Source organism: Bolinopsis microptera, chromosome 3, assembly GCF_026151205.1.
Source record: "Bolinopsis microptera isolate Bmic1 chromosome 3, MBARI_Bmic_1.0, whole genome shotgun sequence".
Lineage (NCBI taxonomy): Eukaryota > Metazoa > Ctenophora > Tentaculata > Lobata > Bolinopsidae > Bolinopsis > Bolinopsis microptera.
The window spans coordinates 16,632,690-16,659,829 of record NC_087074.1 but is presented as its reverse complement, the minus strand read 5'-3'; the positions used below and the strand labels follow the sequence as shown (position 1 = coordinate 16,659,829).

The 27,140-nt window shown below is 39.2% G+C and overlaps 2 protein-coding genes across 2 annotated transcripts in view; both read right to left on the bottom strand.

Moving 5' to 3' along the window:
* Window positions 1-27,140, bottom strand: part of LOC134812705 (POU domain, class 2, transcription factor 2-like) — a 1,142,226-nt gene that overhangs the window by 709,180 nt on the left and 405,906 nt on the right. The window lies entirely within an intron of this gene.
* LOC134812717 (uncharacterized) lies at window positions 1,865-12,260 on the bottom strand. Its single transcript, XM_063820250.1, has 6 exons — window positions 12,142-12,260; window positions 11,436-11,572; window positions 7,082-7,201; window positions 5,110-5,262; window positions 3,673-4,964; window positions 1,865-3,609 (listed from the first exon to the last, which is right to left on the bottom strand). The coding sequence occupies exons 1-5, from the start codon at window positions 12,246-12,248 to the stop codon at window positions 4,744-4,746; spliced, it is 738 nt and encodes a 245-aa protein (XP_063676320.1). The 5' UTR covers window positions 12,249-12,260; the 3' UTR covers window positions 1,865-3,609; window positions 3,673-4,743.

Genomic DNA, 27,140 nt, shown 5'->3' with positions numbered 1-27,140 from the left:
GTAACTCATGGTTATCAACGACTGTTCGAAAAGCTTGAGGAAATCGAAAATCCTTCGACTGAGGACTTCAGGTTAATTATGAGGGCTCTGAAACAATATAATAAAGCCCAGAAAGAGATGAACATCGCATGCACAGCTTTACCCAACAATATGGCTTTGAAAGAGACAAACACTGTCATACCACATGCAGCTTTACCCAACTTGTTTCATGACTACAAGCAGGTGAACGCGAACGAATTAAATACTCCCGTGCGAATAACAAACTTCTTGATTGAATCTCCACTGGTGGTAAACAGCTATGTTTTTTATGATGCGGTTTATAGCTGGTTTTTTGACAATGGAATTGAAGTGAATACCCCATCTGTATACATCAGCAGCTATTGTGTTGAGGTATTCTCTGATCTCATGATAAGAAGAGGCTGGAAACCTATAGATCTCAAATATATGGAAGCTAAAGGTTATCTAGGCAGTGGTGGATTAACTGATAGAATACGAAAACATCCTAATTTGGTAACTAATGAAATTATCAATCGTATTCCATCAATTTCTGAGTACACACCAGAAGAACTATTTGCACGAGATCACGACATCAAGTTCAAATACAGACAATCATCTATAACAAACTGCAGCAAGGAAGGGGATTGTGGGTTTAAACTGCGAGTAACAGCCGCAACAGGAAAATACGATGATTCGTTCAACATACAACTAGTCACAGACCCTAACCTCTACCCTGATGATATACATTTCCACAGAGAATCCCACATGTTAGCTGATAACTTACACTTTACTATTGATGTAACTAACTATATGGGTAAATCTGACAACGCCCGTCCGGTAACATGGTGCGGTAAACCACAACGAGATGGAACTAACAAATACTGGTGCTGGGGGTCACAACGTTTCTACAAGCAAGGTGAAGGAAGTAAACCACCGGGATATGTCTATGACTACCGCGGTCACTTCCACGGTAACACCGCAAAGATAAGACCTGTCGTGTATTACACAGGGTAACTTAGATCAGCAGATACAAAAGAGTAATATACAGAAATAAGCAATACCGATCTGTTTAACATTGTAATCATTTATTACAGGAACTGATTGCTTGAATGAACATTATTATAATTGACTGTCTTTAATTGAAAGGTTTTCATTTATAATTATGCGTACTTATTCAATTTTGAATCTTGTGTGATTTTTTCAAAATATCACTTTGAATTAAAAATCTCATGCGTACTTTTTATTCGAAATATATAAAATGCGTACTTTTTTTGCGCCAATGTCTGATACTTAAAAGTAATTATATTAAATATTCAGTGGTCATTAATCATTATTTTAGCATTATCACTGATGGTCATGGTATCATCTCTTAAAAGACAAGCAACTAAAATAGTAAAAGGAAAGATGACACAATTATTAAATTGGACACAACTGACTAGCTGATACAGTGTGACTGGAATCGTGAATATGGCCTCCAACTCGCAATTTTTGAGATTCAATATTGCCAATCTCACTACTCGGCCCATGTAACAACAATGTTGCCACACACTCAGCCCATGCAAGACAAGAAATGGGCCACATCACATATTTTCTACCTCTCACCGTGCTTATAATATTATCATGGAGCGGACGCGCGCGACATGACAATGTTGTGATGCGCTGCACATGTAAAGAAAAATATAACGCGGGTTCCATCAAATTACAGTTCTGATAATATTTGTCCCACCATCTCTTTTGCACCGGTACAGATATTTCAAAGCAGGACAATATTTTCCGTGTTTGTGGCAAAAAACGTGGCCGTATATCTTGAAACGCTCTCCCACTAGCCAGGCTAGAAAATTAACTGAAGACAAATTGAGACGATAAATTAAGAAATTAAAAACAACATGCATTTAAATTACAATCGTATTCCAGTAATATATATTCTTTGACACTGCCCGTCATTTGGCAATCTTAATCATTCTTTACAACTCAAAAACATCACTTTTGTACAATATAATAATCAAAACAAATCACACGTTACGCTCTCTGATTTAAATTCAGATAATATCTGAACTTCAAGCGGAGAGCAGTTTGGCGGTAAATTTAGAGTCTGTGTACTGAGAATCGGACTTATTAATACAGGACATGTTAAGTCATGCTTGAAGGGCTTGGTGGGGTTTCAACACATGTAATGTGATAGCCTTGGTAAGAGTAAACTTAGTGTTACACCAGAAAGTCGTTTGCAAAAAGATAATTTTAAAAATCCAATACACAGAGGTCCCCTCTGATTGAGATGCTGTTAAAATGTCTTATTATTGGTATTCAATCAAACCCATTAATTTTTATTAAAACGTGATCTAATACGGGTGGCCGATTATTTCCAAATTCTTCTGCTACATTTGCAGACTTAACAAGCATTCCGGCTGTATGTGCAATGCTCGACAAATAATTGGTTCCAGTATGGAGGTATTCCTCTGACGGCTAATTGGCCGAATGATCTTTGGTTATGCATCCTTGCTCTTATTCTAAAATTTATAGTTAAATCAGTGCTAGGGCGTGACATTGATAATTGTGGAACTTTTAATTGTCTCATTAACATCAATTAATTTGATTTAAAATATAAAGACTTATAAATAATAATTCGCGATACCTTAAGTAGGTACATAAATAGTGATTTGTCACATCTTAAATAAATTGAGTAAATTTTACATGCATAAAAATTTTCATGATGATGATAATAATAACACTATAACTTATTACTTTAATCAAACATTTATCAATTAAAACTCGAAGCCGCTTCCCAACAAAAAAACCTTTACCATTTAATAATTAACAACAGCACTCCAAATTGACATTTTATATTATTACGTAACTTTAATTGGTAAACGTTTTTAAGTAACTTAAAATATTATGACTCAGCAACACTTGTAAGTGTACACAAAGTATTAGTTGGTGCCGGCTTATTAAAACGATTGCTCAGCTATTGAAAAATATTCGTTACTTGAGGAAGAAATTTGGTAGAAGTTGTAAACATTAGTTGGTATAAATCTTCAAAAAAAAACCCCATTTTGATTATAAACTTATAAAGTTTGCAGTTTGCACCCTTGCCATGTTCTCAGTACCGGTTACTACTATCTACTGTACAGTACCAGTACCGGTTACTACTATCTACTGTACAGTACCAGTACCAGTTACTACTAACTACTGTACAGTACCAGTACCGGTTACTACTATCTACTGTACAGTACCAGTACCAGTTACTACTAATTACTGTACAGTACCAGTACCGGTTACTACTATCTACTGTACAGTACCAGTACCAGTTACTACTATCTACTGTACAGTACCAGTACCAGTTACTACTATCTACTGTACAGTACCAGTACCAGTTACTACTATCTACTGTACAGTACCAGTACCGGTTACTACTATCTACTGTACAGTACCAGTACCGGTTACTACTATCTACTGTACAGTACCAGTACCAGTTACTACTAACTACTGTACAGTACCAGTACCGGTTACTACTATCTACTGTACAGTACCAGTACCAGTTACTACTAATTACTGTACAGTACCAGTACCAGTTACTACTATCTACTGTACAGTACCAGTACCGGTTACTACTATCTACTGTACAGTACCAGTACCGGTTACTACTATCTACTGTACAGTACCAGTACCGGTTACTACTATCTACTGTACAGTACCAGTACCGGTTACTACTATCTACTGTACAGTACCAGTACCGGTTACTACCAACTACTGTACAGTACCGTACCAAACTCCTCTGGTATGATAAGGGGCTATTCACAAACACATGAAAGTTTGAGGGACTGCTATATGGCCTTGTTTGAGTGCATCCAACAGCCTCAGCAGTCAGCAGCAATAATACTATTCCTAAAAGCGTATTGTGCCGTATCTATCAGTGCTTGTCGTGTCAGAGTATTTGAACGCCCTGAAGTCTGTAAATACGTACAGAATTTATATCTTTATATATTTACATGTGTTTTAGGCTCCTGTTTGAAAAAACATGGATCTTGTCGATCACTCCTCACTCCTCACTCCTCACTCCTCACTCCTCACTCCTCACTCCTCACTCCTCACTCCTCACTCCTCACTCCTCACTCCTCACTCCTCACTCCTCACTCCTCACTCCTCACTCCTCACTCCTCACTCCTCACTCCTCACTCCTCACTCCTCACTCCTCACTCCTCACTCCTCACTCCTCACTCCTCACTCCTCACTCCTCACTCCTCACTCCTCACTCTTCACTCCTCACTCCTCACTCCTCACTCCCTCTCTTTACACACATGCTGACCACGCCCTCTTTTAGTGTAATACTGCATGCGTTTTGTAGTGCTGCATTGTAACTCAACTCCTGTTCGCTCTAAGTCTCATATTAATGGCTAGTGTTAAAACTCTGAAGTATGTAATATATCTTATCAGACCAATCATTAAGAAGTATTTCTTCCCCCCACTCCCGTGACTTTATAGTTTCTTATCTTTCGGGAAAACATTTGAAACAGCAAAATTCTGACACAACAAAGATCTTTAGATAATCTCATGTAAGTTTTGATCTTTCAGTTTTATTGCTTAATCCAATAAATCCAACAGGACCACGTTTGATGATACAAAATTTCAGCTCGTTTAAATAACACGCCAAGTTTGCCGTGATATAACTCAAACTAAAAGCCAATCCCATCGATTTTACGTGCAAGAAAATTGTCCAGAAATGAAGTTCCCTACGACACATATTAAAAGTTACAAAGCTTCATAGTTCACCCCTTTCTTCTTCCGCTTGAAGGTAGGTAACGAATACCTTCGCTTCAGGGGTACAGGTGATTCTGTGTCAGAGGTTATAGATTTCGAGCGGGAGCTTTTCTTTGACTTTCTGAAGGAACTGTAAAGTCGCTGCTTCCAGTTCGGTCTGTTGGGCGTGGATTGAGATGAAAACTTGTAGGCTGTCCGGCCTTCCACTGAATCTGAAATTATAACAGTTTGATAATTATAATGGCATTTTTATTAGGAATCCGACTTCTGTAGCCGTTACTTGTGTAGAGATCAGTAATTTATCATCACTTGTCTAACACAATGATTAACAATTGAAACTATTCCAACTATTCAAACCATTGGGACTAGAATGATCTGACAAAATCTCGTGTTCCTCGTTAGTTTCGATCTTGTTCTGGTACTCCTCGGCCTCCTCTGTTGCTATGACGTCATTTATGACGTCATCATCATTGTCAGGTGTCAGACACTTCTCTTTGTCTCCCTCCTCATCTGAACGGGGGAAAACTTATATTAACAATACAAATTACTCACACAAATTACTCAAAGAAGTCTCGACGACTGTAAGTTTCAAATACACTTAAAATGTTTACACGAAACAATGGCCCCATTTAAATGTACACTTCTAATCTTGATCAACACATTATAACTTGATTTATAATGACTAGTCGCAAAGTGGGATATTGTAATGATCCAAGTTACAAGTAACCAGGGTGGAGCGGAACTAGGGTAGTTACTAGGTGGTTACTAGGTGGTTACTAGGGTGGTTACTAGGGTGGTTACTGGTTACTAGGGCGGAGCGGAACAACAACTACATCTCCATGGCCGAATAGAAATTTCAGGGTATGACGCGGATGGTCGTAATGATCTCTTGCTTACCAGACTATTTTTCTATTATCTCTGTTTCAAAATGTTTTCCATTATTAATATGTGGAAAATAAATATGGCTGTACGTGATTATCTAATAGTCGAACTGCAACGGTCAGTGAAGCTGTATTATGTGCAGCCTTTTTGTAGGCGTATGGGAGACTAAAAAACGGTAAAAAGGATAATTTGTGCTGTTGCCCGTTTATAGTCCTCTTTCGTTTTGAAATTTTACACAATTTCTTCTTCAAAATTTATGGAATTTTCAAAATATGTACCACTTGTTATGGCAGAAGGAAAGTAACTGTCCACGGCCACGGCCCAGAAATGACGATGAATATTTATAAATTATACAAATGTAACTATAAATAATTACAATCCTCTCTCGAAACCATGACTTCACTCTTTAAAACAATACATTTTATTTTTAGCAAGCGGATAGCTCACTGAAGGTGCATGCAATTGGTGATCGAAATCCCCATCTCCCGTCTTCTTTTGTAAAATTCTCTCTTTGATGTGTCCTTCCTAACAATAACCACAGTGTAGTTACCGACTACAAACATGCCCATATTAGGAAGTATGTAACTAGCGTTAACAATAGAGCTGGTGGCAATGATGTCACCTACTGTAATATAGGTACTGCTGTTTTACACATTCCTTTACTTTAATGTACTGTAAGTTTGTAACAAGGGTATTACTCCAAGCAACCACATCTGACTTAAGAAGAAACTTGCAGTATTGGAAAGATAAATTAGTTATACCAGCTAATATTTAATACACTTTATAATTTATATGGATTCGGGTAAAATACGCTAATTCTGTGAGGGGCCGTTACCAAAGCACAGATCTCAGAATTTCTTAAAATATTCATTATTTACACTTACAGTGGATAATAAATATGCCCCGCAGAAACGCCACATTGATCGTTACGGATTGTATCAATAAAACACGCCTAATAGTCCAGTGTAACAACCTTGCTGCCTTACAATTGATTACAGCGTCCAGTATTAACGTCAAGTATTAACGTCATACCTCTACAACTAGGTAGAGGAGCTGAAATTTGTAGGCGTTTACTACACGTGCACTACACGTGTACTACACGTGTACTACATGCCGTGTAGGCCGCAAACTGTTTATAAAGTAGTGACGAGGGTTTGGGGTTAAAGGAAGGGAGTTTCAAGTGGTCTAGAAATATATATTTAGCCTGGATCTCAGCAGTAGTTATTATTACATGACTAAATTTAAACTAAAAACAGGGATTTGGGACTGACAGGCTGTATTTATATGTTATTATATGGGTGGAGAGTCGTTATCATCGCCAAACATAGGAATATCACTGGTATTTTGCTCCCTTAATTATGATGATTCCCTAAAGTTAACGTGTCTCAACATTGCATCAGTAATGGGTAAATAATTGGTTAATTAGTCGTAATAATTGATCAATTACCGGACTCGAGTGGGTCATATGCTGAGTTGGGGGAGCTGCTGTGTGACCTCTGAGCTGGTCGACGTCTGAAACTCTGTCTGAATCGCTGGAATAGTCCCGGCTTATCTGTAGCTGGATCTTCTGCGGAGACATTATACATTCATACATTATACAATGAAAACAGCGTGTTTTTAGATTGTATTGACAGTGGAATGAAACCATATGGAACGTATGGAATGTAAAAATAACACTTTTTGACTAGACGGAACTGGCTTTTTATCTCGCTACAATCCTTCTTCTGTACTGTCTACAGCTGTACTAGTAGTATTAGTAGTGCTGTCATCTGTTGTTTTAAAACTAAAATATTTCCACGGTCACACTCAAAGGCTGCAGTCTGTTCAAATGAGCTTAAACTTAAAATGAGCTTTAAACTTTAAAGCTGTGCCTCTAACGTCTCCTTTATGGCGATACAAAGTCAGCTGATATTACAGTACTCTAATATACTATCAGTACTCTAATGCACTCCGAGAGTGAGAGTTCCTGGAATCACATACAGTTACTGTGCTGTCGGGATTAGTACATGACTTAATAACTGATATTCTCTTACAACTTCACACATTTAAAACTTTGATGGCATTTTGCCAGGTATTGCAGGAATGTGTGAGGAGAAGCTCGGGGCTGGAGTTGCTGGGAGAGTTTGTATGTCTACTACAAACTAACTGCGGCCCAGTGTGTCTTAACCAGAAGCACTGCCATATCATGTTGATTAACGCATCGTATAACGACAACGTGCTTTTATGATTTCATATTATCATGTCAAACTAAATGCTGGAACCGAGACGAATTACTCGCATAATTTAGCAACTATTCAACACCAGACTGACGTGTAAATTAAATCATTCTTGATATGTTATTTGAGTTTCTGGTGCAGCAGATCCTCGGTTTACTACTTACTACTGAACCTCAAATCACAATGAATTAATGAGCTGGCTCTATTGAAACGCCTTTTGGTTGTATTATATGTAATATTATATCATGCGGGAATGTCTACGCACAGAAGGATTCTCACACCAAGTATATCATTATTTATAAAGGGGGTTTCACCCTCATTTCCCCTATCCCCAAAAATCCCGTTGATTTTGGGGCTGAACCCCCCTCCCCTATGTAATATCCGTACCGCACACGATTATAGGAGGACACATATTATGACATTACTATAATGGTTATCAGACAAAAAAATAAGATCTTTATTTGAGTTTATCTGGATTTTCACAGCAACAATTACTTGAAATTTACAACTGCAGCACGTACATGTGTAGGAGGTACTATAATTTGATTAGAGCTTGGGAAGGTAACTTTGCAGAGCTCGAAAGTTTGGAAATCAGCCGACTTTGTGACGGTTTTTATAGTTCATCAACGTTTTATAAAATATTAGATTTCATTCACGTTAGAAACAAGAAAATCAAATTTACTTTAAATGGAGCTATGACAACACAAATATGATTTAAGAATCATGACAGATTGCATCTCTAACAAAGCTAGAAAGTCATATATTGTAACTTGTATAAAAGAATAGCCGGAACAAACGAAACATTTTATGTGTTATGTAAGTACCGTGTTTAGAACCGAAATATTCAACTAATAATACAGCAGAGTTGTGCGGGATACAGAAGGTGGACTCATTAAGTTCTCTTTCTCTTTCTCTTTCTCTTATTCAGGTAGAGGGATTAGACGGTTAAAGGGAGGGTTGAACGGGTTTGAAACGGGCCGCCTGTATCCTCAACAACTCGATAGGAAAAAGAAAACCCATCTTTCGATTGACATCACCACATCTGAGAGCGTAATCAAACTTCACTTCATCTCCAAAGTGTTCTCCCTTTACCCAGAACTGAGGTAAAGATTTGGTCCCGGTCAACTGCTCACAGTGGTTTACATAATCCTCAATTGGGTAGATGCAGTTGGGGCAATCCCGTCGGGGACAGTCTACCTTTAAAACTCTTAGCTTGTTGCTGTAGCCACCCTTCTTACTTTCTTAGTTTATTGATAAGAAATTCGCTGCATTCGTGGGAGTCATTAGCTAGCATGAATATGTCATCCTCAGCAATAAATCTGTCGATCATCTGCGCTGCCATAATGGTATAGTTCTATTTGTTTTTAACTGCAGGGAGCACCTTGCTAAGTAACACTACAGAGAAGTAAAGAGGGTGTTAGTTATATTCAGAAACAAAACTCGTTATCAGTAAAAGTAACAGATTACTCTCTTTTGATAAAAGTTTTTCAAATATTTATATTTAATAACTATTAAGATATCATGTCTCAGGTCAAAGATGAATTTACAGTAATTAATCGCAGCATACTAATACATACTGTAATATATATACCTGACTAAACTCAAGATGAACACAAGATGAACTCAGTGCAGTAAAACAGCTGAAAACTCCGGTCATTTCCTACCGGCTACCACCCTGTGACCTTGTTGGCACACGGTCTCAAGAGGAAGTATCGTATAATACCGCTGCTAAACTAACAAACCGTCATTATCAATATCATTCATTAATGACTCTTGTACAAGCAGCCAATTTACGCAACCATTAATAGTATTTACTGAAAGATTTAGTCAATACAACATCTTCATTAAGCTTGCATGTTCAACAAGTAGGAGTGACACGAGGGTTTTGTTAGGATAAGGGCTGATTGTGGAATCCCATCCCCTCCCCCCAAAAAAGTCAGGTTTTCTAAAAGTTTCGTCTTTAACACCAAATTTCCTCCAAAATCGAAAATTTCCTCGCATATCTGGATAATGACGAATATAATAATCTGGATTGTGGATAATGACGTCATTATAATGACGTAGCTGAGCCCTGAACTAACAAGTGTGCCACAGAGTTTGTGGGGTTTCTGGAGTAGGGCTTCAAGTGCTGTGTAACACTAGTGCAGCTCCTTATCTTTTAAATACAGAGATTTGATCGACGGATTTATCTTAAAAGATCAAAGTATCCCGTATTATCTTGACAACAGCTTTCGATCGTTAGAAAAGACTAATTCTACGAAATAAAACCAATGAATCAATAAACTTTTTGCTCTTGATTTGCAGTTATTTAAATTTATCAAGCTACTGTTTACCAGATGATTTTCTCACACTGCAAGGATTACAAGTCAACTTAGCGTTAACATATTGATGTCAGACTCGAATGAAGTTAGTATTTATCTATAAATAGATTTAACAAATAAATGTAAATGATATTCTTATCAGTCGAATCGTGTAAGCAAATGTTGTACAACTTATCCCATTCATTAATTTATATAGCGAGATTATGTTAAGTATGGGTCATATTATAATATTATTACTCAGCGAATGTGATTCAGTATACAGAGCTAATAGTACAAAATAAGTTTTTGTATTAATAATATCCGGACTCAGGCAAGTGCGGTTGAATAATGATTACATTTCAAATTGTATATCAATTATATAATATATAAGATATGTAGCGACTGGCAGGAACAGTCTGCGGTGATTGCAAAGCTGCCAAATAACTACAGCTCACCGTTACAATTAGCGTTTATAATTATGTAACATAATATCATAATATTGTCAATAGCTAGATGAGTCTGATGTAGTTGTGAACAGTAATTGTTGCCTTGTCTTGTCTTGTCTTTTAAATTGTGTTTGAAAATTCCCGATGTTTTCTGAGATCAGGCTCGACTAAAGACAAAGTTTTATTAAAATCACATTCGAACGTAGAACATCGATGCCACACCCATGCGACCAAAAGTTGAGGAATAAATGGGCGAAATGGGCATCATTGTTTGGTCAAAATAAAAAAATCAAAAATTACATTTTTCTGAGACCATACTGCTGAGATATAGCTGTATTTGCTAATTAGAGGACGGCGAACACGATGGAAATATTCATTTTCGTCGTAAATATAGTTTGAGCTGTCTTTAAGGCGATGCCCAGTTCACAAAAATGTGAGGTATAAATGGGGTTGGCGTGACGTCACGGTGACGTAGTATGTTGCTACTCACTACTCATCAGTCACCCTGTCATCCGGTCTAATCAGAAAACATCCAGAACTTTCCCGTCACAAGATTAAATTTAGAAGATAAGGACCTTTAATTTCTCCAGAAATATACAAAATAATTATCATGTAAATATCACATGTAGTAAAATCATGTAGTAACAAGATGTAGTCTGCATTCTCATGTTGTAAGACAGTAGTTAAAACATACATGACGTGTGTGTAGTACAGGTAAATATATTATAAATAATCATTAATTATGCACATGATGTACAGTAATACTCATCGTCAAGTTAATATTGAACATCAGTAAAGTTATTATTAAATCACGTACTAATCACTTACTAATTACTTACTTATTGGTGTGGAGGTGGAGGATCTGTTAATCTGGATGATGGAACGTTTGAAGCGAACATTCGACCCGTCGTCTGGATCTAGCAGCATTTCATCTACCTCCTCATCATCCTTCATCTGCTTATAGATAATACTCTCCCTGGGGTTAATTACACGTGTTAAACCGATCGATTGCAAGTTCAACCTCTACACCTTTCTTGTCTTGGAAATTAGAAAACTTAATCACAAAAAGAAACATTTGCTGGAGCAATTTTGTACTAAGTGACTAAATAATTATCCTGATTAACAAGTTTTAGAGGCAGTACAGAGGCCTGGAGGAGGCTATACCTAACGACCCATTATAAGTATAATACACTGTATTCACTGGTAGTATATATATTATAATATTTTCCGGGAATTATTTCCCCGAAAAACTTGTATTTTGTTAAAAACTTGCAATATTCGATACTTTACGTCACAACTGCTACAAGTTACAAGCTGTCAATTAACATGTGATAATTGTTGGGATATTTATGCAGTATAAATTTATAATTAATGTTTGATTGAAGCTTTATATTATAAAGGAGATTTACATAAGGCATTTTTAAGCATTCCATTTTCAGATTATTAAAGATCCTCTCTGAGCCATTACAACCAATCGAAATCTAAGAGTCACATTAAAAGTTAATCCAGATTTTTATTTTAAAATTGAAGAAGACTAAAAAAAACCTCTTCTTGTTTCCAGTAAGGGACAATCGTCTAAGAATGTTACTCCCAGTCTTCCTTCTTTTCAGGAGTTGTGAGTTTGGTTTATCGGAGTCTGGTTCTCCCATCATCTTGAAGCTAAAGATATTAATTTCATGTTAAATATATTGAAACTTAACCAAATATGTACATGAAAAGGGTCCAGAAACATAGGCTATGGCTAACCACCTGGTTAGTGGTTAGTAACCATAGTAACCATCTGGTTTCTACAGGTCACGCACCCAATATTCAAAATATGACTTCTACCACTCTCGTAAGTCGTGATACTGTTACTGCGAACATTTCGAAACTATGTGCCGAATGTTTACAAGCTAATAAAAGTGTTGACAAATTTGTCATTTCGAGCTCTGGTGGAGTAGTGTGTGTTAACATTACAAGACCTCGTAAGATCACGCTTATATTAAGGTGTGGCTAATGATTCCTGTACTTTTACTGAATTACACAATCAAACTAGAGAGTCATTGCTGTTTTGGAATCAGATTAAATCACTACAACACGTAACATTATATTGAGAAAATTTCAACCTAATTCTCAGAGTAACGGAAACAATTTTGAGAAAAGAATTTGAACACAAAAAAATGTTACAAAATATTTAATAACCAAAATGTTTTATAAACCTTCGTGCCAAGTAAAGGCCCACAGACAAATAATATAATATATACCATTACGTGCTGTTTGCCAGGGAAATGTATAATTAGTGTATATTAATTTGTACTGTGTAGTACATCTAGTAGCTACTTCCTGCTCCTGGCTAATGGGCACAAAGGTACCTTTCACGTGAATTAAACAACTGACAAACACTGACAAACGTCGACAAAGCACTAACCAACTAAGTGATAATATCGACAATCCTAAAATCTTGACCAAAATAGAGCTTAACAGCTATTACTACCGAATCTTGATGATTTTAGGTTGTTTATCTCACTTCCCTGTAACATGTAAGGTTTCCTCCATCTTATAGCACGTATAGACGTCGTATGTTGGTCTAAACGGCCAACAAGTTCATTACCCTAATAGTGCAAGTATAGTAAGGTATCTCTGACGCAATAAGTTGAACACCATTACGGTATGGGACTAGAAAATTCTACATGAACATGACTGGTCACTGTTAAGTGTATTCTACAAGCATGATAGTGACTGTTGCCTGATCTTTTTCATGTCACACAGAGATTGGGAACACCCCTGCAGATTTCGTCGATTTCAGGTGCCGTCGGTACCATAAAAATTAAAAGCAAACATAAAATCGAACGCTTTCTGCGCAAAAAATTGACCTCAACAGAAAAAATTAAACATGGCTTCAAATCCAAATTTGAACCAGAGATTTTTCACTTCCTCTCGATAAACTTAATTTTCAACCCAAAATAAAGTCTCAAAGAGGTAAATTACTCAGGTCAGGATTGTAGGCAATGATTATGCCAAACCATACATTTTTGTAAATTCATTAAACTTTCAATTTAGCCTAAAACACCCTATTTCGCAAAATTTTCCGGGGGGCTGCGCCCCCCTAGCCCCCGCCAATGTGGTCCGCCCCTTACCTGGACCCCGCTGGGGGCCGCGCCCCCAGACCCCTGCCACAGCTTGCAGCTTCGCTCGCCGACAGCCCCCCCCCCCCCCCCCCAAAGAAAAATCCTGGCTACGTGCCTGAGCAAAATATAGGTTAAGGGCTTTTCAGATGATTTGGCTCCTCAACAGATACCGACGTACATAACGGTCAATATGTAGTTTAGGTTTACCTGGCCCGTAGGTTACGAATGTGCCCGAGGAGGAAAAAAAAGCAAACTTAAGAAAATTTCTCGGGAACTTAAAAGTTCACCTCAAAACGAAATCTGCACCTATGATTGGGAAATTGAAGTTCAACTATCTATATCGGGAGATTCTTTCGATCAAAAAAACGGGATATGGCGTTTTTACTATCAATAGTCCAGTTAAACCGGGTTTTAATGCAATCTGAAATTATGCAGTCTGACAATAGACAGTCTGAAGACACCAAATCACAGAAACACGACAAGAGGTACCAACAGATGGAAAATTAAAGAGTCAGCAAAACAACTAATACACTGAGCACACGATGTAAGCTGTCAGGATGTATGAAGTTACAGGACCTAGAAATGAACGATAGAGTTTCACGGTCGTGTCTGGTTACAGCCCGTGGTGCAGGAGCAACCACGAGGAGTGCCGGGTTTCAGTAGGGGAGAGTGCCGGGTTTCAGTAGGGGAGAGTGCCGGGTTTCAGTAGGGGAGAGTGCCGGGTTTCAGTAGGTGAGAGTGCCGAGTTTCAGTAGGGGAGAGTGCCGGGCTTCAGTAGGGGAGAGTGCCGGGTTTCAGTAGGGAAGAGTGCCGGGTTTCAGTAGGGGAGAGTGCCGGATTTCAGTAGGCCAGGAGGGGGGGGGGGGGGGGGGAGAGTGCCGGATTTCAGTAGGGGGGAGTGCCGGGTTTCAGTAGGGGGAGTGCCGGGTTTCAGTAGGGGGGGGGGGAGTGCCGGCTTTCAGTAGGGGGGAGTGCCGGGTTTCAGTAGGTGAGAGTGCCGAGTTTCAGTAGGGGAGAGTGCCGGGTTTCAGTAGGGGAGAGTGCCGGGTTTCAGTAGGTGAGAGTGCCGAGTTTCAGTAGGGGGGAGTGCCGGGTTTCAGTAGGGGAGAGTGCCGGGTTTCAGTAGGGGAGAGTGCCGGGTTTCAGTAGGTGAGAGTGCCGAGTTTCAGTAGGGGGGAGTGCCGGGTTTCAGTAGGGGAGAGTGCCGGGTTTCAGTAGGGGAGAGTGCCGGATTTCAGTAGGGGGGAGTGCCGGGTTTCAGTAGGTGAGAGTGCCGAGTTTCAGTAGGGGAGAGTGCCGGGTTTCAGTAGGGGAGAGTGCCGGGTTTCAGTAGGGGAGAGTGCCGGGTTTCAGTAGGGGAGAGTGCCGGGTTTCAGTAGGGAAGAGTGCCGGGTTTCAGTAGGGGAGAGTGCCGGGTTTCAGTAGGGGAGAGTACCGGGTTTCAGTAGGGGAGAGTGCCTGGTTTCAGTAGGCCAGGGGGGGGGAGAGTGCCGGGTTTCAGTAGGGGGGAGTGCCGGGTTTCAGTAGGGGGAGTGCCGGGTTTCAGTAGGGGGGGGGGAGTGCCGGGTTTCAGTAGGGGAGAGTGCCGGGTTTCAGTAGGCCAGGAGGGAGTGCCGAGTTTAGGGGAAGAGACATAAGGGGGTCCTGTAGCAGTGAAGGGGGGTGTGCTGGGTCCCCCCCCCCCGGCAGTGAAGCAAAACGTTCACTTTATCGAGCACGTAATGTTGACGGAATGTTAGCGGGGTTGACAAGTGCCAGAGGATTACTTACAAGTATGTATTATGATCTAATAGTATGACAACAGCAACTTGTTCAGAAAATGTACGTTCTATCTTAAATATTGGTTGTCTTTTCAGGAAATATTGGTTTTCAGAAGAGAATTCTAACAACTCACGCCACTAAACAATCATTTACAATGCACTACATTACTATTAGTGTCGTCTACACAATACACTAAACAAAAAAGGAGTGCAAAATGTTAAGAGCAGCTTCAGGACAACTTCCCACCAACCATTAATTCAATTTCTGCCACCGAATTAATACAGTCAGTGTTGAGCCGGAACTAGTTCCCAACCTGCACTTGGAAGACTTGATTGGTTTACAATTAATGTGGTTTTGTGTATTATAAATGTAGACGAGGTCTGCAGCGGTACGTGGACTGGGGTTAATTACTGTGAAATGTAGTTTGATATTGAACTAAGGGAAACTAAACACAGATGGATTTGATTTCTGTTGACCTGGTGGAATACAGGTATGTGACCTGACTAGATGAGAAGCCGGGGAAAAGGTCGAAAAACACGTTACGGAAAGTGAGAACATTCGAAAGAATAAAGCCTATCTAATTTTCATGTATTAATGTATTATACAATGTATCTAAATACGGAAGATGATTTGGGCGAGAATAGTTTTCATTTTAATCACAAGTCAATGTTTAACACCATATTGATACTGAAACTACATGGTAACAACTGGTTAACTGGAGGCGGTCTGTGGTGACTGCTATTCAGTGAAACAGTAATAACTGCAACTGCAACTGGTACTAAAATTCTCAGCGAAATATTCAAAACTGAAGAAAAGCCGAATTTTCAAAAAATTTTCATTATTTAAGGCACGATCGTAAATAATAAATACTGTACTCATTCTAATATGAAGTTAACAGCATGGTCAGGACATAAAAGCTTTTTGTATATGTCCCCTTAAGATGAGGTAACCGGATACCAGGAAATGGAGTCAGATAGAAACTGGATAGCAGATAGCTTAACAGGTAGTCAGTTAGGGTAAGAGAATCGAACACAGCTAAAAAATACTGATTAGAAACCAGATAAGTGATTAGAGTGAGGGTGATTCTACCTGACCTTTCGGTTTTGGAATTCGAAGTAAGGAGAATGTCTGGACATGATTATATTGTAAATCCAGCAATTACAGTCTGATTATTACCATATCGACTCAACATTTAAAATCGACTCAACATGAAAGAAAGTGCTTCACCACCAAGGTCATATGTAACATATTTTTTACAGAACTTAGAATGTTATAATATGTGAATTTGACAACAACCATACAACGATTTAAGTCAAAGATTAATCCACAAAAATATGGAGTTAAAATGTATATGGTAAAATTGCAAATATCTTGCTTTTAGAATTTGACAAGGGCCAATCCTATGCTGTAATGAGATTCTAATTCATACTTTGAGTAGTGACAAAACTACCTATCATCCTTTGCATCATCCGAGATGACTCAGCTCGAATCCAGGGTGTGAACCTAAATTATATTACATTAACTTCAAACTGTCAACAAGAATTAAAATCTTTATTTCCAAATAAGAGACCCCAAGTAAGAAGAAGAACGACCCATAAGAGCAGGAGCGGGTTCCTCCTGTACCTCTGTGACTGTTTCCCATCCTGCATCAGAATCTGAACTAGAAGGGGGGGTGTCCTCTGAATCACTGTCCCCTGGACGATCGAGGGAATGACAGAATGTTCGATAGTCACACACATCTTCTGACTCAAACAGCTGTTGGAGGTTGCTGATGAAAGCGTATGGCTCTAAAAGTTCTGGATGAACCTGTTGTGATAAGCAAAGATAAAGAATGTTTGAGCTGAGTTGTTTGACCGATGTGAAGATAAGTCTTGAAGTTCTTCCGTAGCCTGCAAAACTGCTCAGATCGATTTTATAGGGTAAATTGCAATCAAGAATTGGAGACAGCACATTGCAAAGTTGGGTTAACAGAGATAATACGACGTAGGTATTGTGGGATAATTCTTCGTTTCTGTTTATCTTTATCTGCCGTACATATGAAGATGCATCACAACACTCGTGAAAATGAATACCAAGCATACTTTTATTATCTTCGTCACTGCTGTTTATTTTGTAGATGTTTCTGTTCAAGGATCTCAGAACATCTTGAGACTGTCTTTGCAGATCATCTCGAACATCTGCCACAAATTCTAATGTTTTAGAATGTTGAGTTTGAGTAGTCTCCAATTTTTCTACAAATTTCTGAAGGGATAATTTTTTCTCATTGACTCTTTTGTGACGCTCAACTAACAGCTTTTGCTTAATAATTGTCTGGTCCCTTAGATCATTTGTCTGTTGTTTTATGAGTTCAATCCTTTCTTGTAGAGTCACTATCTCATTTCTAACAGATTTTAAAGTGCTTTCTTTTGATTCACAAGATGAAGTGTAAGCTTTTGCCACCTGATTCTGAAGATCTGATTTCTCCCCCTTTAAATTATAAACAATTTGTTTTTTTCCATTGAATGAAAACCTAGCTTTGTCAGCCCAGAAATTGCCTGTGGTTATACACATCTGGCATGTAAAACGGTTTGACTGATTGCCACATAGTTCACAAGTATCGACCGTCATGCTTTACACCAACCTGAGGATTGAGAGAAATTTTTTAATTGAACAATTACTGCAAAAGCATTTAACTAAATCTGCTACACTCAATAATGCTCATAATCATGGCAGAAAAGAAAAATTATACAAAATCGCCTTGTTTGAGAGCTTTTAAACATTTATACAGCTACAGAAGGTAAACGAGGGTGACTGTCTCAACCCCAAGACCATAACAGGTGACCAAGCTCGGCTTGATGTATCTTCTAGAGGAGTTTGGACTCCATTTGAAATTGTTGTTTTCTTGACCTTTCTTGACATTAGGGTATCACACCCCAATTGCTTATCAAACAGGATAAAGACTCTTCAAGAAGTTTACGAAATGAATGAGAACGAGAAGAAGGATGAGTAAGTTTGGAGAGTGTTGAATGTTGAGAAGGCTACCTTAACCCCAGCTGTATTCCTCATATCTGGAGGAATTTCTAAAGAGTGTAAGCAGTTTGTCAACAGAGTAGCAGACCTCATACCAAGAAAAAGAAGGGAGAGATACTGCGATGTAGACAGGCATGTGAGGACGAGGATAACATTTGCAATGTTGAGAACAACTCTTATTGCTCTACGAGGGTACCAAGAGAAGAATGTAGACACCAAGCATGAGACCCATCTATCAGAAGTCTCATACAACCTCATCCATGCCCCTATTATAATGGAGTAGAATGTAGATCATGCGTTTTGAAACTTGTATATATTTGATTGTTAGGAAAACAAATTTTTTTAGGAAAACAAATTTAAATTTTGGTATTTATTAATAACAATCAAAACATATCATATCATAAAAATAAAGCCACGCGTTGGTTGACTGCCTCAGTAAGGTGAATAATTTAAGCTTGAAGGTGCCCTGCGCATTTACAGAACCTTATGCGGCAATCACATATATTCATGAGGACCTGTGAGCGCCAAAATTAATTTAAAGTTTCTAGAAATCATACATCACTACGAGTTACTCATGCTTTTGGATTATAAGAGTGCGGATTGTCAGGTATTTCATTCATTCATACTTAATTGGTTTAAAGCTGTATATTTAGAACTCACTATTGTTTAAACTACGAAAGCAGAACGTAGATAATGGACAATATACCGACGACAATACCAAGGACCCGAGTGCCGCATTGACTTTTCCGGATCCGTTTTTACCGAAGGCTTATCCACCAGTTACTCATGCTGCATGTATAGTCTGATAATATTTTGTCTTATCTCTAGCAAGCATTCTGTAAATTGAAGTGTCGTATTTATTATGGAAGAGCCAGCCAACCTCCGCATTATAATCTTTTGTATGCCAAGTTCGTTTATAAAATCTAATCATATAATAAGATTGATCCAATAGTCTAAGATGAACGGTATATCATAGCTCATCGTTATTAAAATCCGAATGGATAAATTAATCAAGTAATGTTCCCTTTCAACACAACTAAACAACAAACAAATGCTTGCTCACCAGTGGAATACAAGGAATACAAGGAATACAAGGGAATACAAGGAATACAAATTTAAAATCTTGAGCTACAATAGTAACTGTTAAGATAATAACAATATCATAAGATTTGAATTTATTATATTAATATAACTTAACTAAAGTGAAAAATAAAGATTTGACATAAAATATTTTGTTTTCAGTCGCCTTGGTAATGCTGTAATGCTTGAGCCAGGTCACTTTGCAGTTTGCACTCGTCGTTGCGCGAAAAGAAACAAAAGCGGGTACAGTGATTTTCAGTGTTCACTGTTCATGTACTGGCCAGAGAGTCAACAAATTTCTTGCGGTTGTTAAAACACGTAGTGGCAAACCTAGCAACGACTCTCGTGAGGTGGACTTGACTTTCGTTCGTGATAAGTTCAATGATTTCACTGTTGTTGCTGATGAATTTGAGGACGTTTGCTCCAGGGATGACATTGTGAACAGAATAAGATGTCGCAGACGGTTTGATTGGATTTGATATGAGTGACTGGATCTTGTCTAGGACTTTTCGCCTCGATGCAGCGTTAAGATCACAATGGTTAAGGAAGTGGTCTTCATTCTCAATAATACCAGAACCTAAGACTATATTGCACCAGGAGCATATTCGCTCGTCACGTGGAGTTTGATTATATCGGCCAAGTTCAATTTCGAGTCGATGTGCACTGATCCGCAGTCTTGTGATATTAGCACGGTCTGCATATTTAATGACACTATCTAGGTAATACTCTTTGTTAAATTTGGATTTTAGGTCACGATAGAATTCTAATTTCCGAGAAGTGTTGATACAGGACCCCCAATATTCTCTAAAGTTACATTTCAAAGTTTTAGTAATGACGTGTGGTGTGAATATTTTACTCCCGATGGGTTGTGTTGATTGAGGAGGAATTCGTTTCTTGAAACCGTTGTGAATAAGAAAGTCCTCTTTTGGTGGTTTTGCGATACTCGGGTTTCTTTCGAAAAGTAACTTGGAGTGATTGTTTTTGAGTGTGCGGTAGGCTGTGACATGATCGGTAGAGAAACATGGGTCTAGCGCGAGGACAGGCTCCAAACCCCTGTACCAGTCCAATTTCATGTTCATCTGTTCTTTGAAAGCTAAGGAGACAAGCGAGTTATCTTTGAGATTTTTCAAACGTTGGCTATATTTGAGAGTGAGGTTAATACATTCATAGATTAATGGGTAGCGGCCTGACTCACCCCAGACGCCTGCGTTGCTGGCTTTACGATTTACCCCCAGTGACCATTTAAGAAAGTGAAGGTGAACTTTTTCGCTGTTCAGAAGGCTAATTTTCTTGAGGATACTAGTTTGAAATTTTGTTTTTGTGTCGGCATCCATATTGAGATCGACTTGTTTTGTTATGTGTTTTATGATAGCCATGTTAGGTGTGTAAATAGGCGCTCCGTAAAGAACGATAGGTTTAATAAGACCATCAAAGAGTGTTGTTAGAGAGCGGAATGATAATTTGGATTTGTTTACTGAGCTTTTCATGGCATAAAGTGCACGCATGGCTTTCTTTTTGAGCTCAGTTCGGGCATTTGTGAATGTGCCGGATTTGTGTATTTCGATTCCTAGATAGCAGTATGACTCGACTTCTTCTAACAAGTGATCACCAATTTTGAGGGGAACCGGCTGATAAGTATCAAAACGGGCATTAAATTTCATGAGTTTAGTTTTATCTGCATTAATTTCGACGCCCCATTCCAAGCAGAAATTGTTCAAAGCATCGAGTTGCTTTTGGAGGGTTTTGGGGTCCAGTGCCAAGAGTATCAGATCATCTGCCCATAGTAAGTGACTGATAAGTTGGTTCATTAGTTTCGGACAGTTATCATATTCTAGTCGAGGGGAAAGATCTCTGATGTATATCTTAAATAGATCAGGGGAAAGTGGATGACCCTGTTCAGTTCCTTTATTGATATCAAATTTTTCGCTGACAAATCCAGATAGTTTTATCTGGCCAGTGGAATTTTTATACATATGTTTAAGAACATTAAATGTTTTGCCAGTGATACCTAGTTTAGCTAATTTTAAGAAAAGAGCTTCACGGCAAACAGAGTCGAAGGCCTTCCGGAAGTCCACAAAAACAGCATAGACGGGAACCTTGAGCTTTTTGTATTTAGACGTAATGGTGTTGAGTGTGAGTATGTGGTCATATGTTTGAGCTCCTTTAGCGAAGCCAAGTTGATTTATGGGGTCCGGGTTGTATTCATTTTTGAACTTGATTATCCTGTTTAACATGATGGTCGAAAATAGTTTTCCGATTGTACTACTCACAGCAACTGCTCTGTAATTGTCTGGATTATCTTTGTCGCCTTTTTTGTGTAGGGGTGTAATAATGCTGTTGTTCCATGGGTAAGTTCCAGTGTCCAAACAGCGGTTAAAGACTTTGCAAAGGAGTTGTGTGTTTGTTGTGGACAAGGTCTTCAGTATTTCATTACATATCATATCCTCCGAGGAACTTTTGCCGTTTTTGAGTGAAGAGATCGCAGTAGATATTTCGTCCACAGAGATCTGGCCATTGAGTATTGATTGTGCAGGGGATGGTTGGAAATTATTGTTAATAGCCTCTGCATTTTGAAGCATTTCTTCCTTATTCTCTACAGTTATGGTGCTATGTGCATTGGCATAAAGTTTACCAAAGAATTTTTGAAAGTTGTCCATGTCATGGCAATCAAATTTGTCAACTCTTCCTTTAAATTTTTTCAGTTTTTTGAATTGTTTCCAGTTAAGAATTTTACCAGATTCAATATCTGTATTCAATTTGTCAAGATATTTGTTTTTTGTACGGTCAATTAAACTTTTGTACGTATTTTTTACTTGGTAAAAATTTTTTCGAAGATAATCGCTATTGGGGAAATCAGAAACAATTTGAGCTGCACGAGTACAAGATATTTTAGCTTCTCTGGTGGCTTGTGTGAACCAGGGTTGTTTATTTATTGATCCCTTTTTGGTTATTTTGGGATGTTTGGTCTTTTGGAGACATTTGTCTGCTATTTTGTTCAAGTGTACTGTGATATCTTCGTTTAATTTGTATGTACCTAGGAGATCTTCGGGATAATCTGTTTCTAAGAGGCTTTTGGAACATTCTTCCACAAGTGGGTCCATCATTGTATCCCGTAAGTTTGAAAGGCTATCAGGAGTTATTTTGTAACGAAGTGGGGCTCGAGCGTAAGTTTCATGGAGTGCCTTTGTGTTTACAAGAGTGTTGGAAGGAGAGAAGTTGAGTGCCAGGAGTAGTGGTTTATGATCAGAAAAGCAAGTGAACGGCTGGATTGTCATATGACTTAGATACTTACTGCAGTTTGGTGATATAATAAAGTAGTCAACAACGCTGGCACCGCTGGTCTGAATACAAGTGAAGTCACCATATGAGTCTCCTAAAGTTCTCCCATTGAGAATATGGAGTTCATTATTGACAAGCATTTCTAGAAAGGGTCTTTTGTAATTGTTCGACTTTTTGTCCTTTGAGTTCCTGGTTGGAAGTTCTTGTGGGGTGTAGTCTTCTGGCAGGGGAATGAAGCTCTCGTAGCCACATTTGTCCTCTTTGATAAAGTCAATGTCATGGCCGATACGCGAGTTGAAGTCACCACAAGTAATGACATCACCTTTACTTAAAAGAACATTGAGAAATTGGTCCAGTTCACGGATGGTGTCAAAGCCCGAAATATTTGAGTTTTTAGAGGAAGTGTTAGCTGGCTTAATGTATGAGTTAACAATGAATATATCATTATCTACGCCAAAGTAATTTTTGTCAAGTTTACAGGCAACAACATCTTCAATTGTGGATTTTTCAAGTTTAACGCCTTTGGATATTTCGTTTTGGACCATTATGCATACGCCACCATGTTTTTTGTCCCGGCGGGTTTTATTGAAGGACCTGTAACCCGAGTGTTTGACAGGTTGTCTTATTTCTTGAAGGCAGACAATAGGAAACTTGTCAAAGACGGCACAAAATTGAGGGTCATCAAACTTAGAGCCAAAAGTTGTATTTGTTGATTGGATGTTCCAGCTTATAATTTTGGATTGTAAATTCATAGTATTTTTTCAAGAGGTTGGGTTGGTGGTCATGATTTGAAGACTAAAATTTAGACTGGAAGCTCAAACTCCCTGAAGATCTTGTCGAGGGTGTCTCTCATGGTGTTGGTGATTGCATGCATTCCTCTTTCTGATAGATGGAGATTATCGCGGAAGTACATCAAGTTCTGCTTAGAAGTGGACTGAGTGTTAATGAAGAACTTATCATTTCTCTGAAGGAAAATCCTTTTTGTTTTAGGGTCCTCGTCTTGCTGCTGATTGACCAATAAGGACAGGGATCTCCTCAAGGAAAAGACGTGTCGGTTCTGGTAGGTGTTTCCGTTCAGTAGGGGGCAAGAGATGACCAGTCTGGTGGTGGGAGATACTAGTTCTAGCATTTCATTAAAGATCTTGAAGTTGTCGATGATTTTGGTAATGTCCTCTCCTTTGTGTATATCATTGATGCCGAGATGTACATATATTAGTTGAGGCTTCTCTGTTGGTATTTTGCTCCCCATCATGTATTCACCGGTCAGTGATTCACTACATGTAAAGTCAATTCTTTTGAAATTCAACCTATATTTCCTAAATTCCAAGCATGACTCATCAATGTGTCTCATAATTGAATCGGTAACAAGCCAAACGTTGATGGGTTGCCCACTTTCGACCAAGACTTTCAGGGAGGGCTTTATTGGATCGGGGAAACCAAATTTGGGCGAAGGCGAGGCTAGGTTCGGTTGGTCTCCTAACGCTGCTATTTCTTTTATCAAAGGGTCAGTTTGAATTGCGACCTCGCACATTTGGTGTGTTACATACGCGTGGATGTCTTTAATGTGCTCCCTTGTTTCATCGCAGAAGACACTATTGTAGTAGCTCCCCATGTCTTCCACCGATTTCTTCATGATATCTACTCCATTTTGACTAAGGTCGTTCAGAATCTTCCTCATTGACTGAAGGTCATCTTTTGTGCCGTTTATGTTCTCCACAAGGTCATCAATTTTACCATTGCACTCCTTTATCGTTTGTGTAAAAACATTTGTCTTGCTCAGATTGTTGATTCTGTTGTTGCAATCACTCACTGCACTTTTCAAGTCACTTATCGCATCCAAAACATCGGTGTTGCTGGTTGGGTGAGGCGAGATTTCTTTTTGAGTTTGTTGTTTGGTCGCTTCCTGGAGAGTTGCTACATTCGCCTTGACAGATACGATGGAATCCACAACATGCTTTAGAGAGTTCTCCACACATTTTTGAGCATTACGCACTGATGCAATGTCATCTTTCATTTCCACGTCTTCGATCCTCGGGGAGTCACATCGTGAGAAGTTCATGCCGTGAGACATCGAGTTATTGGCTGCTGACATGGAGAGTTCCCCGATTGACATGCACATTTTGTTCTGAAGTCTTGCCCGCTTTTCAGATAAAGATCCTGCAGTTGAGACTTGACTTCTTATGAGCTCCTTATCTACCGTTCCCTCATCCATCTTCCCTACAACTGCACTGATCGTTGATGCAAGCAGGAGTCCTCCATCTGCTTCATAATCCAGGTTGTCTGCTACAGACGTTATTCGAACAACAGTGGGGGGAGTCTTAAGGAGGGGGAAGTTCATTTCTTCAGCCTGTTCCGTGGTGATGTCTGACTGAGGGTTCTTCTGCGGACCTTTGAGGGCGCTGTCAGTTTCTGTTGGACATTTCTGTTCAAATATCAGGAAGTACTGTTCTTCTACTTTTCCCCAACCTCTAGGTATTGAGCGTTTGTATCTCAACTCTGTCTTGCCACTGAGTACGCACAACGTGCCAGACATAAGGGCCGCTTTGTGGGTTACTTGACTCCCAGCTTGGGTCTTGATGTACATGGGGCGTGGATCCTTCAGACCAAGTGCCAACACTGCAACTACTGGAGAGAAATTGCTGTTTTCCTGGCTAGTGTTGCCGTATGGAATACTGTGTGAGGGGTCACTCATCCGATAAATAGTGGTCTTGTCAAACTTAACATCCAACTGAAAAACGTCCTCAACCGTTTTGTTGATACGATCCTGGTGGCATTTGACAAAAGAGCAAAGTTCAGACGGTTCGTCCAGGTTTACGGATAGTTCAGACATTTTAGGGGTTGCGGTCTTCTTAAGCTTCTTTGCCCCCTTTTTTAGATCAACATCTGTCAGTTTGGTCTCCACACCATGTTTGAGGACGATTTTGTACCTATCTTTGTTGCTTGGTGTACAGAGTTTCCCAACAGTAGCAGTGAGTTCTGCACAAAGGTTAGCATTGCTCTCAGTACTGATGTAGTCGCTTATGTAACCAAGCTTGCAGGACTTCCCTTTGTCAAGAAATATCTCACCGTCATCTCTGATCCACACTGTGCTCCGCCTGTTTGTATCACTCTTTGTCTGTGAACCTGAAAGACTTGACTCAGATCCAGCATCATCACTTGTTTCAGTGTTACCCCAGCTCACGTTACTTAGACGTCTGTTGAGCTTCTTGGCGGGAGTTTCCTGGCAAGATGATAGCACATTGTTGGTCGGCTTCAGGAGACCTTCAGTGGCACTTACTTCAGTAATATCAGTGTCGTTATCCTCTGTTTCACTTGATTCTTTAGCCTCGTCTGTTTTCCCAGAGCCGTTCGCCATCATCACTGTTGCATTAGTCAGCCAAGGTGGTGGAAACAAACTACCAAGTTTCAAAGCAGAGAAATCAAAAATTGAGTTGGAAAAACAACCGGGTTGAGAGATCTGTTTACACGAGGTTTTACTAGAACTAAGACATTGGTTTTCTACTTCTTCACTGACGTAAACAGGAACGGTAGGGGCCAGTGGTCTGCTTCTGAGTTCCCTAAGTAAAAGCAGCAAAGTAACGGCTATGAGCGTCGCAACAAGGAAGCAGAGGCTCAGAAGGACAACTACAGCTATCTGAAACCAGTCCCCAGCTCGCAAAGACCGGTCACTGTGAACTTGATATTCTCCTATTATATTTTATATGTTTGTATCTATATTTGAATGTGAGTTAACTCCTTATATTTCAGGAGTATGTTATATATATGATGTCTCTGTTAGCCGTGGGGTCTTTGTATATCTATTGACTTCTTTCCTGACTTATCAACGTGTGTCATTGCTTCTCTGATTTAACATTGGTAGCAGGCAGCGGTTCAAAAATGACAGGTGAAGATAAGGTGGTAGAAAGGAAAGCTGTTGGACCACAAAAGGCCCCACCGGCATACAAGGAAGGTCAGAATTATGAAGACTGGCGGTTGGATATTGACCTATGGAATACTTTCACATCCTACGAAAAGAAGCGTCGGGCAACTGCATTCCTTTTGGAATTGTCTGAGGGACCGGTGAAGAACCATGTGAGATCGTTAGGAATAGACGTCTTAACTGCTGATGACGGGTTGGACAAAGTTATAAAACGCCTGGACAGTATATACCAGGAGGACTCATCTCACATGGCATATCGAGCATATTGTCGATTTGAAAAGTTTGAACGTCAAGAGGGTATGAATCTTCAGGCATTTATTTCTGAATTCGCTAAGTTGTATGAAGACCTGAGGAAACACAAGATGGAACTGCCAGATGCAATACTAGCA

Coding starts and splice junctions, on each gene's coding strand:
- LOC134812717 (XM_063820250.1), bottom strand. CDS start 12,248: ATGATGGGAGAACCAGACTCCGATAAACCAAACTCACAACTCCTGAAA. Junction 7,202..11,435: donor CTCCACCTCCACACCAATAA/GTAAGTAATTAG, acceptor ATGTCTCCGCAG/AAGATCCAGCTACAGATAAG. Junction 4,965..5,109: donor AGATCATTCTAGTCCCAATG/GTTTGAATAGTT, acceptor TTATAATTTCAG/ATTCAGTGGAAGGCCGGACA.